Consider the following 13,951-nt stretch of genomic DNA (forward strand, 5'->3'; position numbering starts at 1 on the left):
TGCCTAAATGCACTGAGTTGCCGCCATGTGATTGGCTGATTAGAAATTAAGTGTTAACAAGAAGTTGGACAGGTGTACCTAATAAAGTGGCCGGTGAGTGTATATATATATATATATATATATATATATATATATATATATATATATATATATACAATGGTGTTCAAAAGTCCTGCATAGGCGTGAAGAAAACTATATGTTTCATACTTCTGCATCTCTACAATGAAACTGGTGGGACATATATGTTTTTGTAATCCCTCATTGTTTGCCATACTCATTTTTGAATGTCCCAAGTGTATAAATTGTTATGGTATGCGCATTTTTGATAATTTTTTTTACAGCATAACCATACCTACACCAGTACAGTGTGTAGAATGGTGAACAGGTTTCTAAGTTCATTAACTTCCAATGCAAGTTCACACAGACTTAAATTTAACTTTTTAAGATTTATTATTTTTTATTTAATTCAGAGTCCTGAAAAGGGCCTTTAGAGTGCATCTTTAGCTTCTAATACTTTATTGGCCAGCCTTTGCTCTTGAGCACCAGCTTGCATCTCTGTGGCATTGAGTGAACAAGCTTCTGCAGATGTTCACGAGTGATGATGTGGTTCCAGGCCTGTATCAGAGCCTCAATCAACTCACTCTTGGTCCTTGGCTGTTTTCTAGATATCTCTAATGATACCTTGTGCCACAAATTTTCAATTGGATTGAGGTCCGGGGACTGAGCTGGCCAGTCAATAGTAGCCACCTTGTTCTTTTTTTTCCTTTCCGTTACTGTCTTAGCTCTGTGACAAGGAGCATTATCATCCTGGAAGATGTAATTCCCTGAAAAGAGGTGTTGAGCAGAAGGAAGTATTTTCTTATTAAGGATGTCTATGTATTTTTTTGCATTAACCATACCCTCCACAATATGAAGCCTTCCAACACCATTGGCTGCCATACAGCCCCAGACCATTACTTTCATCGGATGTTTCACAGAGAAGCTCAAACACTCTGGCTTGTACTCTTCATGTGGGAACCTTCTCACATAAGACTTGCCATCATTTCCTAAAATGCAAAAAGTGCTTTCATCACTAAATAGCACTTTTTCCCACTCCTCCTTCCTCCATTTTAAATATTTCAATGCCCACAGTTTTCGCCTTTGTCTTTGTATGGATGTCATCAATGGCTTCTTTCGGGCCTTGCACCCTCTCAATCCTGCTTCCAAACATCTCTTCCTAACAGTTGATGTTGCTACCTCAATATTGCACTTTTCTTGCCATTCTCGCAGAAGCTGAGGAGAGGTGAGTTTTCGATTGGCAAGGGATGTTCTTATGAGTACTCTATCCTCCCTTTTAGTTGACTTTCTGGGCCGACCAGATCTGGGCCTGTCCTGGGTAATTCCAAGCTGCTTATGTTTCTGCAAAATTCTTACGACTGTACTCTGATTACAGCCGACCTTCCTTGCGATCTGGGGGCCAGTATAACCCTCTTCATGTAGCACCACAACTCACACACGATCCTCCGCTGACAAAAATCTGAAGGCTCCCATCATAAAACTCTACAGTATGATTCAGCTAGATAGACCAACAGATAAAACAAACAAACAAAGCAGCAGATGGGATGTAATGTGATTGGCTGCCATATCCAGGTTATGATTGGAACCTCATCTGTGATTGGCTAATTTTGGATCTGAAGCTGTACAATATTTAGTTGTGCTTTCAATTCCCATATTGTTGCAATAATATCAGGCAAAACTGCTTCAAAAGCTAAAAATATTACAGGGAGAGAATGCAAAATTGTATTCTGAACAAAACCATATATAATATGTCATATTAGCATTGAAGATATTCGACAGAAAACGTTTAAAACTTGAAAAATCAATTTATCCTATACCTATGCAGGACTTTTGAACACCACTGTATATATATACTGTATATATATATACACACACACACACACCACACATTTATTCTATGTGTATATCTCTATTCTATCGTAATCTAACCTGTCACTCTGATTAAAATGTACGTGGCTGATCATTTGCCGGCTTTTAATCTATCTATCTATCTAGAATATATATATATACATTTTGAAGAATATTACGTTTTAAAAATATGTGTAAATGATTTAGAACATTTCTGTATGTAAAATCTCATGTTAAAATCGCACTGCAGTCGGATGTAGATCGGGTGTTAGGTGTGAAAAGTCAGATTGTACTCGCACAAAAAGCGCCTGACACTCACATGACACTTGCATTGCACTCGTCAGACTTTCCTGCAATAAATCGGACCGATTTTTAAATCGCTAGTGTGTCTCCAGCCTGTGTATGTCATAGTGGTGTGAGATCAGTGGCCAAGGCCATTTAACCCCTTAAAATTCAGTTACTTATTCAAATCATTAAAATCAATGACAACTTTGATGCCAATTCTCATGGCCAGAACCCATTTGGGAAAAGCTAAAGTGACATGAATTTCATGCAGGGCATCAAAATGCATGTAATAATGGTGTCAGATCAGTGGCCCAAAGTCATTTAACCTCTTAAAAAATCACTTACTTATTCAAATATGTGAAAATGGGCTGTTTGCCCACTTTGATGCCAGTTCTGATGCCCAGTACCCATTTGGGCCAGGCTAAAGGGACCTGAGTTTGATGCAGGGCATCACTATCTGTGAATTGTAATCGTCAGATCAGTGGCCCAAAGTCATTTAACCCCTTGAAAACACCAGTTGCTTATTCAAATCTGTGAAAATGGGCTGTTTGCCGACTTTGATGCCAATTCTGGTGCCCAAAACCCATTTGGGCCATGCTGAAGGGACCTGGGTTTGATGCAGGGCATCACTTTCTGTGTATTTTAAGTGTTGTATCAGTGGCCCAAAGGCATTTAACCCCTTAAAAACATCAGTTACTTATTCAAATCCGTGAAAATGGGCTGTTTACCCACTTTGATGCCAGTTCTGATGCCCAGAACCCATTTGGGCCAGGCTGAAGAGACCTGTTTTTGATGTGGGGCTCCCTGTTTTATATGTATGCACTGTGGTATCAGTGGCCCAAAGGCATTTAACCCCTTAAAAACATCAGTTACTTATTCAAATCTGTGAAAATGTGCAATTTGCCCACTTTGATGCCAGTTCTGATGCCCAGAACCCATTTGTGCCAGGCTGGAGTGACATGGATTTCATGTGGGGCATCAGTAGGTATGTAAATCAGGTGTTATATCAGTGGCACAAAGGCATTTAACCCCTTAAAAATAGCTGTTACTTATTCAAATCTGTGAAAATGGGCGATTTGCCCACTTTGATGCCAGTTTTGATGCCCAGAACCCATTTGTGCCAGGCTGGAGTGACATGGATTTCATGTGGGGCATCAGTAGGTATGTAAATCAGGTGTTATATCAGTGGCACAAAGGCATTTAACCCCTCAAAAATAGCTGTTACTTATTCAAATCTATGAAAATTGGTGATTTGAGTACTTTGATGCCAGTTTTGATGCCCAGAACCCATTTGTGCCAGGCTGTATTGACATGCATTTCATGTGGGGCATCATTAGGTATGTTAATCAGGTGTTAAATCAGTGGCACAAAGGCATTTAACCTCTTAAAAATAGCTGTTACTTATTCAAATCTGTGAAAATGGGTGATTTGTCCACTTTGATGCCAGTTTTGATGCCCAGTACCCATTTGTGCAACGCTGGAGTGACATGGATTTCATGTGGGGCATCAGTAGGTATGTAAATCAGGTGTTAGATTAGTGGCACAAAGGCATTTAACCCCTTAAAAATAGCTGTTACTTATTCAAATCTGTGAAAATGTGCAATTTGCCCACTTTGATGCCAGTTCTGATGCCCAGAACCCATTTGTGCCAGGCTGGAGTGACATGGATTTCATGTGGGGCATCAGTAGGTATGTAAATCAGGTGTTATATCAGTGGCACAAAGGCATTTAACCCCTCAAAAATAGCTGTTACTTATTCAAATCTATGAAAATTGGTGATTTGAGTACTTTGATGCCAGTTTTGATGCCCAGAACCCATTTGTGCCAGGCTGTATTGACATGCATTTCATGTGGGGCATCATTAGGTATGTTAATCAGGTGTTAAATCAGTGGCACAAAGGCATTTAACCTCTTAAAAATAGCTGTTACTTATTCAAATCTGTGAAAATGGGTGATTTGTCCACTTTGATGCCAGTTTTGATGCCCAGTACCCATTTGTGCAACGCTGGAGTGACATGGATTTCATGTGGGGCATCAGTAGGTATGTAAATCAGGTGTTAGATTAGTGGCACAAAGGCATTTAACCCCTTAAAAATAGCTGTTACTTATTCAAATCTGTGAAAATGTGCAATTTGCCCACTTTGATGCCAGTTCTGATGCCCAGAACCCATTTGTGCCAGGCTGGAGTGACATGGATTTCATGTGGGGCATCAGTAGGTATGTAAATCAGGTGTTATATCAGTGGCACAAAGGCATTTAACCCCTCAAAAATAGCTGTTACTTATTCAAATCTATGAAAATTGGTGATTTGAGTACTTTGATGCCAGTTTTGATGCCCAGAACCCATTTGTGCCAGGCTGTATTGACATGCATTTCATGTGGGGCATCATTAGGTATGTTAATCAGGTGTTAAATCAGTGGCACAAAGGCATTTAACCTCTTAAAAATAGCTGTTACTTATTCAAATATGTGAAAATGGGTGATTTGTCCACTTTGATGCCAGTTTTGATGCCCAGTACCCATTTGTGCCACACTGGAGTGACATGGATTTCATGTGGGGCATCAGTAGGTATGTAAATCAGGTGTTAGATTAGTGGCACAAAGGCATTTAACCCCTTAAAAATAGCTGTTACTTATTCAAATCTGTGAAAATGGGCGATTTGCCCACTTTGATGCCAGTTTTGATGCCCAGAACCCATTTGTGCCAGGCTGGAGTGACATGGATTTCATGTGGGGCATCAGTAGGTATGTAAATCAGGTGTTAAATCAGTGGCACAAAGGCATTTAACCCCTTCAATACCATACCTCAGTGCCCACTTTGATGCCCATTTTTGTGCCAGCCTTCTAAATTTTGTATCTGTTTTTAAGTGTATTCACAAAAGGACACATGACCGCATATTATTATATACTCAGAATGGTTTATTTTTATACAAAAACCTGAAAAAAACAGAAAATAAAAAATAGCCGAATAAGAAACTGCTGAATAAGAAACCAACTTCAGCCCGAATAAGAAACTGAACGAATAAGAAACCAACTTCAGCATCGTGCATTTGTGGGATGCAGGGTAGCGGTGTGGGGGTACACTGGTGGTATATAGGATACATTTGTGGGATGCAGGGTAGCGGTGTGGGGGTAACACTGGTGTATATAGGATACATTTGTGGGATGCAGGGTAGCGGTAACACTGGTGTATATAGGATACATTTGTGGGATGCAGGGTAGCGGTGTGGGGGTAACACTGGTGTATATAGGATACATTTGTGGGATGCAGGGTAGCGGTAACACTGGTGTATATAGGATACATTTGTGGGATGCAGGGTAGCGGTGTGGGGGTAACACTGGTGTATATGATACATTTGTGGGATGCAGGGTAGCGGTGTGGGGGTAACACTGGTGGTATATAGGGTGCGTTTGTGGGATGCAGGGTAGCGGAGTGGGGGTAACACTGGTGTATATAGGATACATTTGTGGGATGCAGGGTAGCGGAGTGGGGGTAACACTGGTGGTATATAGGGTGCGTTTGTGGGATGCAGGGTAGCGGAGTGGGGGTAACACTGGTGTATATAGGATACATTTGTGGGATGCAGGGTAGCGGTAACACTGGTGTATATAGGATACATTTGTGGGATGCAGGGTAGCGGTGTGGGGGTAACACTGGTGTATATAGGATACATTTGTGGGATGCAGGGTAGCGGTAACACTGGTGTATATAGGATACATTTGTGGGATGCAGGGTAGCGGTGTGGGGGTAACACTGGTGTATATGATACATTTGTGGGATGCAGGGTAGCGGTGTGGGGGTAACACTGGTGGTATATAGGGTGCGTTTGTGGGATGCAGGGTAGCGGAGTGGGGGTAACACTGGTGTATATAGGATACATTTGTGGGATGCAGGGTAGCGGAGTGGGGGTAACACTGGTGGTATATAGGGTGCGTTTGTGGGATGCAGGGTAGCGGAGTGGGGGTAACACTGGTGGTATATAGGGTGCGTTTGTGGGATGCAGGGTAGCGCTGTGGGGGTACACTGGTGCAATGTAGGATGCATGTGTGGATCCACTGGAGGCACATGGGGAACAGTGGGATGCTTTGTAGTAGAGGATGGGATTTAGCTCCTTTCATTTCTTACAGCTGGCGCTCGGATGGACGGGTCACGGAAGTCAGTCTCTAGGCACAGGAGCTCCGGTCTTCTGGTGAACGCGACCCCAGCTCAGGGAGGTGAGACCCAGGTCCTGTGCGAGGTGCTGAGGAAGCTGACAGCAGTGACAAGGGCGATATCTGTCAATCTGCAAAATGTCAACACCAACCTGGAAAGGTGATTACTGTACGAGCTGTTGTGGTTACATCCAGGATCTACTAATGCCTAACGATTCGCACTACAAGTCTAAGCATTCTATATTGTTATTGCACTGTTATGGGGTAGCTAGGACTTCACTGAGAGCACCGCTTATGGCGGCTCCCTTTCAGGAACTACAGATGTCACAGTGACAAACATCTACACCCAGGCATCCACCCTCTTAAAAGCTGGCCCACCTATAATGGCTGTCACAAAAGAGGGCAACATGGCTGCTTCAGTTTGTGGTGCTTTTTGACCAGCACTGTAATGGACACATGACTGCGGACACAGTTATGGTTGCTCATATTGTGTGGATATAAAACCGGTGGCCATTTATCGCCTGTTGATATCGATACCCTCATTATATTGGCAAAATTCATCATTTGTTGCCTTGATGACTTATCCTATCATCGCAGCATGGTGCTTTCCTATCGGCATTGGCTGATTTAGCTTTACTGCGCAGGGTTACTCTGCGGTATACGGGAAAAGTATTCTGCCCTCACTCGACCATCAAACCTACTTGGCATGCTCGTTCACGCTCTGCCATGCGCACTGAGGAAAGCGGTCATTTCTGGATGTGACGTATCTTCGCCATCCTGTCTCCGGTGCATACGTCTGTTTCCCGCCCCACTCTCGTCACTGACATCAATCATGGATGTGACACGCCAGTAGATACTTCATCTTCCCTTTTGTATCTAATGACATATTTCCCCTGAAGAAGCTGTCAGGTACAGCGAACCGCATGGGATTCTTCCCCCCACCCCTGCTTCTTGGGGCAACAACCTATTATGGCTCTGTCCTTTTACTTGGAGCATATTTGTGTCTGGGTTAGCATTACTAGCAGTTTATTGCAGGACTAGCAGTGAGTATTCCTCACACTGTTGTGTATTTCTTTGTGACGTGCCCTCTCTCCTGTCTTTAAGTGGAATTTATACCATACATCCTCTTCTGTATTTCACATGTTTTTGGCATTTGGTGCACCTGGTGCATTATATGGGCTAGTCCCTTTGTGTCCATGCATATATCACATTGATTTTTTATTTGTGCTCCCTATTGTTGCCTCCTTCCCATTGTAATCAGGGGTGTAGGATATATTATTGTTCACCTATGCACCTTTTTTTTTTAAAATGTTTTTTATCTCCTTGCTGTATGTCTCTTGGTGCTTTGATAAAGTTGTTATATATTTTACATTATTCCAGGTGTGCACTCTCTATATGTACTGTTTTTTTTTCTCTTTTGGTGTGCATTTAATCTTTCAGACAAGTTGCATCATACATTTTGGTGCACCCTGCCCATTGCTTATGTGTCTGTTCATATGTCGGTTGTATGTAAACCCTCAGTGCTCGAGATTTTGAAGAAAATCACCACCACAATTTCACTACAATTTGCGATTTAGCCCCATACATAGTGAGAATTAAAATCCCCATAAAGTTGGACAAGGCCAAGCAAGTCTCTAGGATTAGAAAAACATGGCGGTTTTCTTTCAGAAACACCGCCACCCCTGTCTATGGGTTGTGCATGTTATTGCAGCTCTGTCCCATTCATGTCGTTGGATCTTAGTTGCAATGCCAGATGCAGCCATTTGTCAGGGGTGGCGATGTTTCCGAATGAAAGTAGCTATGTTTTTCTGAATCTTGGACGACCCACCCCTTCAATGTTGCCGTGGGCTCTTATTCACATCCAGTTTATTGTCTTTTATTGCAGGATACTAATGGATAAAGAAGACATAGAAGAGCTGGAGAGGATGTTGGTATGTCACGTTACTTATTGTGCCGTCCAAATTGGACAGTTTCAAGAATATATTCAACCATAACAAGCCGCTTATTAGAAACTTTTTTCCACCAAGGATAGGTGACAAGTCTATGGTCGCCAAGGTCCTTCTGGTCACTAAACTGGTCCTGCCCAGGCCTCTCCCTCTCTATAAAACCTCAGTGAGGAGGACTATGAGCAGAGATGTGGTCACACGTTCACACTTCTGCTGCATTATTTGACCGTAACACGTTGCACCCATGCCTCCGTCAACCCCATCATGATTGAAAGATTGCTGCTATATGTATTTTACTTCCTTGTATCTATAAAACTGCCAGAATAACTTAAAGGGGTATTCCCATCTCCAAGATCCTACCCAATATGTAGTACATATAATAATATTAGCAAATAACTCCAATTAGAAATGTAGTATAGTTTTTCTGATTCACTATTTCTTTCCACATGTGCAGGCATTGCAGGACCTTAGCTATCCAAGGTTAAACCACTAGCAATCAGCTTAACTGTCACTATATCAGTTGTGACCATGGATACCTAAGGTCCTGCAATGCCTGCACATGAGGAAAGAGACATAGCAAATCAGAAGAACTATACTACATTTCTAATTGGAGTTGTTTGATAATATTATTATTTCACCAACTACATATTGGCATAGGATTTTGGAGATGGGAATACTGTTTTAATTCTGACCTGATTTCAGATTTTTTTTTTTTTTTCTTTTTCTGAACGTGCCCCCATTCCTTTGCTATTGATTCAATTGTTTTGGAACCCAGTATGTAACTTAATTAATACATTGAAAACTGGGCGGTGGGAAGGACTGCAACTCGCAGCCTCACCTGACATCACCAAAACGTTGGGGGATCGTGCGTTACGGTCTCCCCACTTTCACCAACGTGATGTTACACTCCCCTTGGGAATAAGTAAGGTCAACTTGGCACAGTTTTACACACACTCCCTGTCAACACGGGGAGTGAGAGAAGGTGGTCCATGCAGCCGCTGGCATGGCACAACACTCGCTCCAACCCTGATAGGGTGAGAGAGCCTTTTTTACTAGCACCAGTGAAACAGAGCCTTGCCAGCCCAGTAGGACTGCCACCAATTAACGGATTATAGCGGTCCAGAAACCAGCCCCGGTAGCATGTGACGTTAAATCAAGAACACGGACGTGTGGGTCAAGATAAAAGAGCAGCCCAAGGCTAAATTGTATATTTAATCGCCTTACACAATGGTTATACATATAATGGTCATATATGCAAATACATGTAGTAGTACAAAATGTATAAGCCGATAAAACATAAGTCAGTTACCGGCTTGATGTTGGGCCTTTGAGCTGGAGTACATGGGAGATGTGGGTGTCAGCTGTATCTGGTTTCTTGCAACACGATTCACGTCGTGACCCCTTCCCCACCACCTCCTTTACAAGTCAACCAAGGGCCTCACAAGAGCACTTAACCTTTTTCTTCAGTCACTCCCTTTCCTGCCCCTGGGGTAGTCCTAACTTCCGTCCCTGGGCACTGATAGTTGAAACTCCAAAACCTATGATGGATTTCATTTTCTCAACGGAAGGTCATAAGGCAGCGGCTTTGGCACCATGGGGTCTAGCCAAGCCCACTTTACGCTTGGAGACTAACGGTATGTGCACACGTAGATGGAACCTCTGGATTTTTCCGTACCTGTTTTGAGAAATCCACAGGTAAAAAGCACTGCATTTTACCTGCGTTTTTTGTGCGGATTCCACCTGCGGTTTTACACCTGCGGATTCCTATTATGGAGCAGGTGTAAACCGCTGCGGAATCCGCACAAAGAATTGACATGCTGCAGAATAAACATGGCTACGTTTCCGCGCGTTTTTTTCCGCAGCATGTGCACTGCGGATTTTGTTTTCCATAGGTTTACATGGTACTGTAAACTCAGGGAACACTGCTGCGAATCCGCAGCGTCAGAACCGCTGCAGATCTGCAGCAAAATCTGCAACGTGTGCACATACCCTAAACGGTCATTACCTGGCTTCTACTAACTGTTCTACATATCTCCACACCCTGGGGTACTAGAATGGATCCAGACCCTGGCAGGCGATCTGCCCATTCTCGAGATCTCGAAAATGTAACCAATATATGGCTAAGATGTACTATAAGTCCATAATCTCCTTATGAAATTGCTGCCCCCATTTGACTGGGGAAATTGATTAAAGCAGTTTCACAGCTTGGACTCCCGGCTGGGGGGGGTTCATCCTGCCAGGAATGTCTTGGTCCCAGTTAGGCTGCTAGGTGTGTGAGGTTTTTTCTCTTGGAGCTGTTGAACTTGGACCATCTGCTAAGCCAAAAGCCCTGTCTCAGCTTCACACGGATATGATACAATCAATTGGCATAAAATTACACCCCCCCATGTTTTTCATAGGTGGTCTTTACAGTCCATTATCAGTGGGGTGAAAACCTGATTGTGTCATTTTATAGTCAGTGACAGAACTGGTTTTTCAACATGGCCTCACAAAATTATCGCCACCTTCTGATAGCCGCTTGGGCTTCTGTCCTGGCTCCGGCTCCTGGATTCCCTTTCTGCTAACTTTGAATGGCTGTACAGGGCTGTGTCAGGAGTTGGGACTTCAGCAATCAGAGGCTCCTGTATTCCCTCTACTGCTATTCTTTTTTTTAAAGTGGCATCTGAATCCACACTGTACTACTGTGGGAAAATGGTGCAGAGGGGGTGCAGCGGCATGTGCAGAGGGGGTGCAGTGGCATGTGCAGACAACACAAATAGCAACCAGAAAGAGAAGACTGGTTTCTTCTTTTGGTGGGGGGTTGCTAATTTGCTATACTCATTTACGTATATACTTAAAACCAAGAGTGGAACAATCGGATGAAAAGTATAATAGAGGCACGTCACCAGTTCTGTATTTATCTCCCACTCCTGGTCTTGGCTACAAATACTGATGTAAAAAACTGAATATGTGAACGTGGCCTATCACTGATATACGAGTAGAGCAGCTCAGAACATTTGTAACCTACTACAACATTCAACTTCTGGCCGATGTCATACTGGAGACACAGGTCCCCCATATTTGGCAATGAATTGGGGTCCAAGTGGTGGGACACACACTGATATTACAGCTATCATTACCCAGTGGATAGGTGATATCTGATGGGGGGGATAGGCGATATAACATGTTTTTATATGTTCTGCCTACTCTCATATCAGTCTTAATAAAGGTTGTTTTTTTTTTCTCTTTTGCCCACAGAATTCACTGAAAGTCCAGTAGAACATTGCAGCATTTGCTATCCCTCCTGTGGAAGTTTCCTCCAGTCTCTTGAATTTGTGCCACGAGGATTCGGTTACATGGCTGATATTCAGTCTAGTACTGACCCGTACCATTCATCTAATACTCTTATGTATCACCTTTTTTAGCTTTTGCCATTGAACAAGACACATGTTGAATAATTATTGATTACTGTTGGTATATTATACAGATAAATCCTGTTTGTGCAAACCCAAATCTCCCATAAATTGAAAGAAATCTTTCACAAGTCAGAATTGGGGGCATAGTAATTTTTTGGGCCGAGGGATTAAAAAGGGTGTGTTTGCCGATCGTCGATCAATTAAAGCCCACTTTAGACAGGCTGATCGCACACAGTGTCCAGTGCACACAGAACAATCCATTACTATAGATCAGGAGTCTCAAACTCAGCTGGGTAAATGGGACGCACAGAGAAAAAAAGTTAATATGACGGGCTGCGTTCTTTGCGGGAGAAGAATACCGTTTCAGTGATGCCATTGTTGTTCTATATGACTATTTGATCGTGTTTTTTTTTTTTTTTATTTTTTTTTTTAATGGTGATTATTCTTTTTGGCCCAATACAGTAATAATGTTTTTACAATTAATGCCCCATATAGTAATTCTGGTACCCCATCCTGTATTGATGTCCCCATCCTGGACCCATCTTATAGTGATGACCCCATCCTGGTCCAACTCTTGTAACAGTGTCCCAATCCTAGTCCCATCTTATAGTGATGACCCCATCCTGGTCCCCTTCTTGTAACAGTGTCCCCCATTTTTGTTGCTATTTACATACACCCATAAAAAAAAAAAATCTCACCAGACCTCGTGCCCTCAGCAAACAGTGTCCTCTTCCTCCTCCCCAGCCAGGGCGCTTAGCAATGGCATCATTTATGGCCACGTCAGGACCCCAATGTCAGTGGCTGGTATTGGTATCGCTGTTTAAAGATCCGGTTTCTGTGGCACAATACATTTCAATAGAATGTGTGGGAGGACGTACATTCAGTTGAAAAGCAGTGCTGATGTCGGCGGGCTCATGGTTGCTGGACCCTGTGATCTCAGGGTCCCGAGAGCTGCACGGCAGAACCTCAGGAGCCACATGCGGCCCCTGCTATAGACTGTTTATACTGGTGAAAAGGGCACATTTTCTGTAGTCCAGTATTGCACTATACCATTCATCTAATGATCTTTTGCATTGACTTTCTATTTGTTTTTGCCTTTGAACAATACACATATTGAGGTGACAAACCAATATAAGCCACGTGTGTAATATTTATTAATTACTGTTGGTATAATTTACAGATAAATACTGCTTGTGCAAACCCAAATCTCCCAACAAATGAAAAATAAAAAGTTTCTCAAGTCCCTATTGGGATCCAGTAATTCTTCATTCGCAGGAAGAAGAGGGTGAACATTAAAACCACTGAAATGGTGAAAAGATGTCGGTGGAGGACTCTAGAAGATGAGGAGTAAGGGTGGTCTGGCTGGGATCGCCAGAGAGGGTGTAGTTAGGGGTTTTTTCCTTCATAAGTCGGATGGATCAGAGAAGGGCACAGAAGAATTTCTTCTCTCTGAATGGGTTTTCGGATGTGGGCACTGGTGTGATCAGTGGATCCTCGCACGCGTGAGCGTCACAGAAAGCCATCAGGTCTGATGCGGCCTTTGAGACCTATATAGAAAAACAAGGTTGTATGTGAGGGCTCAGATATGAGTATAGACACTGATCAGACTGTAGTGATCACATAGGTTTAGGATGAATTGTGCATTTTACATTACAAAAGATTAAATCGTGAGCAAAATTCCAGAACAAATGTGCAACAAATAAAGGATAGTATGAATTTAATAATCGGCACCATTTGTTAAAAATTTATTTTATTTTTAAAAATTTTTTTCCTGTCACGTGTTTTGTAAAACCCCATTCACATTCGTTTGCATACTCTAGTTATTGTTTTCAGATGCATAATTGGCACTGAAAACAAAAATCCGTCAAGCCTGAACATGGTCATAAAAGTGTTTTCAGTTTTAAAGGTTCTTATTCCCATAGGCTTGTACTTTTATAAAAATGATAAAATTAGCATCACTCATCCTCCATAGGTGAATAGCGCTGACTTCTATTATTTTTACCTTGCACAATCCCCTAGGCATAAGGAAGATTATTACAGAAAACCCCATTAAAGGGGTTGTCCAGGACTTAGACACTGACAACCTCGATTTTTGGAGTCCATCACCTCCGATCAGATGGTGCAGGTCCTGTTGAAGCCAGAATAAAACTGAAACAAACTGTGTATGGTGCCGGGATACCAGAGCACAGTTTAGTGGCCATTCTTGGTTACTGAGGGAATCTGACAGCAGAATGATGTAGGGACAGAGACACTGATTCTAGCGATGTA

General features: G+C 42.5%; 1 protein-coding gene and 1 long non-coding RNA gene across 4 annotated transcripts in view; one reads left to right on the top strand and one right to left on the bottom strand.

Annotated features, from left to right (window-relative positions):
- The window catches only part of LOC143806732 (uncharacterized), a 22,639-nt gene extending 9,814 nt beyond the window's left edge, over window positions 1-12,825 (top strand). For both annotated transcript variants that reach the window (XR_013221554.1, XR_013221553.1), the window contains exons 2-4: window positions 6,319-6,502; window positions 8,228-8,273; window positions 11,526-12,825. This is a non-coding gene — a long non-coding RNA (uncharacterized LOC143806732). The remainder of the gene's footprint in view (window positions 1-6,318; window positions 6,503-8,227; window positions 8,274-11,525) is intronic.
- GNG3 (G protein subunit gamma 3) overlaps window positions 12,816-13,951 on the bottom strand; it is a 33,408-nt gene continuing 32,272 nt past the window's right edge. For both annotated transcript variants that reach the window (XM_077287567.1, XM_077287566.1), the window contains exon 3: window positions 12,816-13,230. In XM_077287567.1, the coding sequence (XP_077143682.1) occupies window positions 13,102-13,230 (129 nt within the window). In that variant the 3' untranslated portion in view covers window positions 12,816-13,101. The remainder of the gene's footprint in view (window positions 13,231-13,951) is intronic.

The sequence above is a fragment of the Ranitomeya variabilis genome, chromosome 2 (assembly GCF_051348905.1).
Source record: "Ranitomeya variabilis isolate aRanVar5 chromosome 2, aRanVar5.hap1, whole genome shotgun sequence".
NCBI classification, from domain to species: Eukaryota; Metazoa; Chordata; class Amphibia; order Anura; family Dendrobatidae; genus Ranitomeya; species Ranitomeya variabilis.